The sequence below is a fragment of the Triticum dicoccoides genome, chromosome 1B (genome assembly GCF_002162155.2).
Source record: "Triticum dicoccoides isolate Atlit2015 ecotype Zavitan chromosome 1B, WEW_v2.0, whole genome shotgun sequence".
NCBI lineage: Eukaryota > Viridiplantae > Streptophyta > Magnoliopsida > Poales > Poaceae > Triticum > Triticum dicoccoides.
Genome location: NC_041381.1, coordinates 399031039 through 399037699, shown reverse-complemented (window position 1 = coordinate 399037699; position 6661 = coordinate 399031039). Strand labels below are relative to the sequence as shown.

The 6661-nt window shown below is 49.1% G+C and overlaps 1 protein-coding gene across 1 annotated transcript; it reads left to right on the top strand.

Annotated features, from left to right (window-relative positions):
• The first annotated feature begins 454 nt into the window (after positions 1-454).
• Positions 455-3719, top strand: LOC119337535. The gene is made up of 4 exons (XM_037609704.1): positions 455-894; positions 981-1119; positions 3095-3180; positions 3376-3719. The coding sequence occupies exons 1-4, from the start codon at positions 634-636 to the stop codon at positions 3496-3498; spliced, it is 609 nt and encodes a 202-aa protein (XP_037465601.1). The 5' UTR covers positions 455-633; the 3' UTR covers positions 3499-3719.
• The last annotated feature ends 2942 nt before the right edge of the window (positions 3720-6661 follow it).

Sequence of the window (6661 nt, the reverse complement as noted above, 5' to 3'; positions counted from 1 at the left end):
ATGCAAGGAAATCATGGATGCATATGCTTCTAATTTCACAACCAAAATTTAGGAGAAATTTGGGTTGTGACCGGAAGGAAGGAGGCAGAGCTGGCGGCCGGAGGGTGGGAGGTAGAGATGGCGGCGCAAGGGTGGGGAGTCGCGGCTGGGAAGAGGGGTCGTGAGTGCGGGAAGATGTAGACAACTAAGTCTCCGCAACTGGAGCCACTTCATTTTATACGCCAACAAATGAAATGACGAAAATGCCCTGGTGGGGGCATCAAATTTACAGTTAGTTGCAATTGGAAATTTATCCGAAGGCCAAGGCGATCGGGGCGAAGATCTGATGGCTCACAACAAACCAGCCCGAGAACGGACGGCCAGGATCGCACAGGAAAAATGATCCGACGAGGCAACGTGAATCTAAAGCTATGGGATGAATAAATGAGGAGATGATTATATAAAAAATAACAGATTTGGGTCGTGGAAACAGAGGTGCCCGTGAGCCGCGACGACCGACGTCGACACGACCGCCGCTCCCACATCCCACCTCGCCGGCATCCCTGAATTCTCCCGTCCGCCCATCAGATCTCACCGCCGTCGTCACCCCTGCTCATCGCCGTATGGTCTCATCCCAAATCTGAAGCAGCAGCCATGTCAGCCGGCACCGCTGCGCCGGGACTCGTTGTCACCGCCACCGATCCCATCCGCTCTTTCCTCTCCTCCGCCGCCGGCTCCCCCGACCTCTCCGACGACCTCCGGGGCCTGGCCTCCGCCCTCGCTTCTGAGCCGGCCGTCCCCTACCGCTCCATCCGCGCCATCTGGTGCGCCGACTGCTCCCGCGACCGCCCACCTCTCAGACAGCTCTTGCAAGGCGCTCAAGTCGTGCTGCCCAGCCCCAAGCCCCGCGAGAAGGTGAGTTACAGCCACGGCGACACCCGTGGTCTGAGTTGGTGAGGTTTAGCCCGATATAAGTTTCTGATTTGGCTGTGCCCGTGCAGAGCGATGAGCTCAAGGCGAGGCTGGAGAAGCTCCGGGAGATGCAGGAGAGGAAGGAGTACGCCGAGCTCGTCAAGGATGTCGCGCCTAAGGAGGACAACACCGAGCCGTTCTCCTCTTACAAGGATCAGCTAGGATTCGGTATGAATAGTCATATTCATGCTTTTTCCTAAACTGGACGTGCGTTGTTGGTTTGGAAACAAAACTGAGCCCTCATATATAAGCCTGATTGCTAATGCAGCAATATGATGCACAATTTTTAGAATTGAGACAATGCAAATAGGTTTCCATGTGGGAACAAAACTTAGATGAATCACTAGTGTTAGCTTCAAGCATCAGAAATTCAGAACTAAGTAGCAACGACAGGGGCTGAGACCCCAGAACAGATTCCAAACAACAGGAAGCTTATCTTCAAAGATAGCTCACAGAGTCATTGGCTTAACAGAACAAAAACTACACAGTTTTACTGGATTCCTCCAAAACACAAAGGAGAAATCGCAGCCTTCAGATTTCTTCATTCACTGTTCACCCTCCATCCCATTTCAGCCATGGGGTGATCGTTCTTCATCCTCGCATGGCACAGGACACTTCATTCACCACCTGCTTGAATAGCCTGGTTCCCGACTTGAGCTCCTCTTGGGTTCCTTGCCCTGCAAATAGATCATGCCGATAGCCAAGGCCTATTTTGTCTAGTACTAATTACATGCATCATTATACGTGTTCTAGATAGATCATAGGATTGCTGCAGTTCCAACCATAACCAGCCCTTTCTCATTCTTTGCTAATTGAACGAGCCAAGCCAGTTATCAAACAAATGAACAGTGTATCATGGCTTAGAGGCGAATGCAAAAGCTTAGCAGACGACAGTTCTTATCAACGCCAGTAAGCATACAATTTGTTTCACTAGATAGGAGGTGCTAGCTGCTACACGAAGGATAAACTGATGGCTTATTATTCGACACTTCAATTGCCCATGGCTTGTGATGTAGCACAAAATAGCACGACGCTAAATTGTGCGTGTAGATGTCCCGATCTTTCATGGTACATGCAAAACAACAACGAACGACGGCAGCAATAGTCGCATGAGAAATAGACCTAGAAGAACAAGCCTTCAGATCAAACGAAAGTAAGAAGCCGAAGGAGAAGACTTGCACCGACACTGATACAAGATCAGACGCATGCACAGCAGTAACGAATCCCTAGGATTTACAAGAACACATCCTTGGTGCCTCCCGTTGTGAGGTGTTTTCTGGTATTTTATTCAACTCAACTCAAAACTCCAAAAACTGATCTCCTGGGACAAGACTGACAACCCATTTTTATCTCCGACTCACACCAGAAGTAAGGGCCAAAAAAAATTTAACCGACTTAAAAGCAAAGGTAGCTAACAGAACTTCTATTCTAAGTAGTACTCTTTAATTAGGAAACTAATTAATCTATCCAGCCACGTTGATCACATAAGCCTAATTTAGACTTAAAAGGCTATTTGTTTGCTTGCACTCTTGAACTGCTCCATCATCACACATAAAAAGTAGTACCAATATTAATTCACCGTGTCCTTCTTTGGTTCAATTGGTAAAGCCTCAAACCAAAATGAGCCAAGCTGTAACATGTTCGAAAGATTATAACCAGCATCCGGTATACTTGCATCAAAACAAATGCTCTTGCTTATCTTCTGTTCAACACTCGGAGCCGCGCAAAGTAAACTTGCAGTACTTTGCACCGGAAAGATAATAGCTGCACTGGTGGACACATTAGCTTGCATACATACATGTATGCAATCTGTAATTGTAGGATTACATTTGTGAGATAGCTATTTTATTCTGAGATCGATATTTTTCTACCTAGTACTTATCTTTTACTCAATCTTTGCAAGCAAAATGAAATATTGAGATTTCGTCTGTTCCCTTCCCGGTTGGTAGGACCAGGATGTTACCCTTTATACATGAAATTTGATCCAAGTTTTGGGATTTTCGAGTGAGCAATGCCCGACTATGTTTTAGTAGTTAGAAGTATCTTATTCTCCTTAGCGCACTATGATGTTTACTCCTGAGCTTAAACTGTAAGGGGTTAATGTTATGTTTCATTTGTTGATGGAATGTTTCCCCAATTTCAGGTCTGCATGTTGTGGTCATAATGTTCACGGGTTATTTGGTGGGGTTTGCTACTTTCAAAGCTCTGTTCAGCAACAGTCCTGTCATGGTAAGTCAAGAAGAATGATACCTACTTGCTTGTTCTTCCATTAGGGAACTCCATGGGGTAATTTTTGTGCCAGCGTTGTGGCTTTACTCATACTGCATTTGACCCATCCTGCAAGGCACTACTATGGTGCAGAAGGCTGCATTACGTAGTAAAACATGTAAATATAACAAGTGTGGCCTTGGTATTATATTTCAGAATGCTGCTGGAGGCATCTTAGGAGTGGTGGGTGGCATGCTGATGGAAACGGTTCTTTTTATCATCAGATCATCCAGTAAAGAGTTGTCGTCTTCGGTTCCAAGATCCAAGAAGCTTCAGTAGACACTGATCTGCTTTGATTTTTCATGTGTACTTGACCTTGCGAAACGGTAGTATGTGAAGTTCTGGATCGTTCAGATGTATGTAAGGAAATATAGTTGATTGTCAAAGATATTGAATGGGAGAAAGTGCTATTGTGAGCTCGAGCTCACATGCTCCCGGATGAACAGTAAAAATCCGAAAAAACAGTAAAGAAAATCAAAAAAATCTGATTTTTTTGTCAAGGAACATTGATGATTTCTCTACGCGCGTGCAAATTTTGGTGATGGAATCACGTTTGTGGATGTCTCAGCAAAAAAGAAAAATGATGCCCCAAAATGCTTCCAAAAACACTATTTTTGGAGTATCGATTTTGTTATGGCAGCCGCTACGCTTCCGCCGTTGGATGTATTAAAAACATCTGCCGCATGGAGCTCCGTTGGATCAGCGCTCTGACAGCCGTCAGATCTGACCACCACGCGCGTGACCACCTTCTTACTTCCTGTAACAACCGCTCAGTTTCGGAAACAGATTACCCTGTCCGCTGTCCTGACATAGCTGCGCCCAGCGAGGCGCTAGCCCCCACCATCGCAAAATCGCTGCCGCCAGCGCGCCGGCGGAACTAGTCCTTGTCGTGCTCGCCGGAGTTGCTGCTACTCCTCCGTCTCAGCCCCGCAAGCAGCTGCTAGCTCCAATCACGTATGATGGCGACCACCTCTCACGCCCGATGCTTCTTCGGCGTTTTCTGTAACCAGAGCTATGTTTCTGAAACATGCCTCATGTTGCAATGTCTGACCACTCACTTTCTAACGTCGGGTGCTCCTGCGGCACTGCAACTCGGGCTATGTTTCTAAAACAAGACCCTTGTTGCAGAAAAAACCCTTTACAACTGGAACATTTTTTTTCTTTCTGAAACAAAAGATGTTGCGGAGATCTTTTGAAACAAGACCCCAGTTGAAGAAAAAAAACTTCACCACCGAATCATTTTTTCGTTCTTTCTGAAACTAGTCCTGTGTTGCAGAAATCTACTGAAACAAGACCCTTCTTACAAAAAAAAGACTGGCCGCGCGGGACTGGCTTGTGGCCAACATGACCGCTTGATCAGGATTGATCTGACGGCTACGCAAGCGGCGGACGCTCGCGCGTGCATCAGCCGGCTGAAGGTAAGTTTTCCCCTTTTGTTATTTTTGCTAGCACCTCCACAAATGTGATATCATCAGGAAAATTTCCAGGCGTGTAGAAAAATCATCAATGTTTCTTGACAAAAGGTTTTGGATTAAAAAAAAATACATTTTTTTTGAATTTTGTTGTTCATCCAAGAGCATGTGAGCTCGAGCTCACATTCTCCATGTCCCACCTTATTGGGCTATATATGTTGTCCACAGAGGCCAAATCAGAAATGTGCATTTCTGATTCGTGAATTTCTAACGATCGCCGTGTCCTACATGCTGGATCCCATGTAGGAATGAGAGTTGCAAAGGAGAGATAAAGCGGGCAAAATTGAGAAGTTTGTGAGGTCACTTTGCTTCACAAGAAGCAGATGCAAGGCTCTCGAGTTGTACTTCTCAAAATTCCGCTATGTTTAAGCCCTATCTTAATCTCTTTTTTCTTTTCGAGAGCAAAGCCCAAAAGAAATCAAAATGCAATCTCCTAAGGCTTGTATGGGTGTGTTTAGATGGTAGCCATCATTTAACCTATGAACTTTTTGGTCATGACAAAAATTTGTCTATGTTTATTTGGTTACCAATTATGTATCATGTCAATGGCTCAATGACCTTTCTTGCTAGATGCAATCGAAATCCCACATTGCGAAACTAAAGCACGGCGTCCCTCCCTCCCCCTCCCCCCGCGCCGCTGGCCACGCCGGCCGCGGCGGCCACCAGATCCGCGCGCGTTCCGGGCGCAGCTCGCGCGCTCAAAGCCATGGGGCGCTCGCGCTCCTCACGGTCCTCCGGATCCGCTCGTTCCAGCACGCGGGGCAGTGATGGACGGGGCCATCCTGCCTCTGTGCCGGACCTGGTCAGATCCAGCGGTCCGTCGAAGGCGCCAGACTCACTGCGTCCTCCAGGCTCGTCAACGGCACTCTCTGCATCTCCATCGTGAATCCTGCTCCAGAGTGAGTGCTCCCATGCTGCGGATGCCTTCTCCACACCGGTCGCTGCCCAGTCTCCCCTCCCCAAGCGGCAGCGGCTAAAGTCCATCGTGGTTCGGCCCTTCCCCTGTGATAGCCTTTCCTCTTTAGCGCCTGGTGATGGATGGACGGAGTTCCAGTGACGCAAAGATCACCGGCTCAGCCGGCGCCTTCGATCATGCTCCACGACTGCGCCAAGGCCACCGACCCGCCTTCAATGCGAGCACCGGGCGGGAGGCCTTCTTAAGGTGCTTCTGAGGTCTCTGCTTCAGATGCCTCAGCACCGAACACCGATGGGTAGACTGTAGGGATCCAGTTCACTGCATCGTCTGCAAGCTTCCAGGCCACATCGGTAAAGACTGTCCAAGCAATCCACGAAGGAAGGAAGGGCGTGCTCCTATGAAGGCAAAGCCGGGTTCCCGTGTGGGTCGCTACCTGGTCAGAAAGCGCATTCGCTTCCCCTCGCCACCGCCGCCGGTGCCGGTCACGGTGATGGCCCATCACACCGACCCATCGCGCCACCCAAGATCCAGCCACAAGGTGGTGATCGAGATGTCGGCTATGGAGCACCAAATGTTCATCCTCCATTGCCATGTAGTCCTTTGGTCTCGACGGCGGAGTGCCATGCCGCCAGCCCCATGTCGGTGGGGCGTGCCTTCGACACATAGCTGCGCATGTCGGTGCACCTGCTGCAGGTCACGAGCCATGACCCGGAGAACTTTCTGGTCCACTTCAAGCTACCGGCGCACAGAGACAACGCCGTGCACCTGGGCTCCATCAACATTGATGGTGTCGTCTTCAGCATCAAGCCATGGCACGAGGACGACCACGTCGTGCACCAAGAGTTCCTCCTCCGTGTCCACTTTGTCATCGAGAAGATGTCGCTGCACCTCTGGTCTCTTGAGGGGGCGGCCGAGGTCCTGGCCGACAAGTGGATCATTGACCGCCTCGATAGCCAGACCCATGAGCGCAGGCACACGAGGACCTTTGCGTGCTGGGTCTGGGTGTGGAACGTGTTGTTCATCCCCACCCGACACACTATCTAGAGAGCGCCGC

Bases quoted from the DNA above. Each gene is read 5' to 3' on its own strand.
- LOC119337535 (XM_037609704.1), top strand. From the start codon at position 634: ATGTCAGCCGGCACCGCTGCGCCGGGACTCGTTGTCACCGCCACCGAT. The intron at 1,120-3,094 runs GTATGAATAGTC...CCCCAATTTCAG, and splicing joins CAAGGATCAGCTAGGATTCG to GTCTGCATGTTGTGGTCATA. The intron at 3,181-3,375 runs GTAAGTCAAGAA...ATTATATTTCAG, and splicing joins TCAGCAACAGTCCTGTCATG to AATGCTGCTGGAGGCATCTT.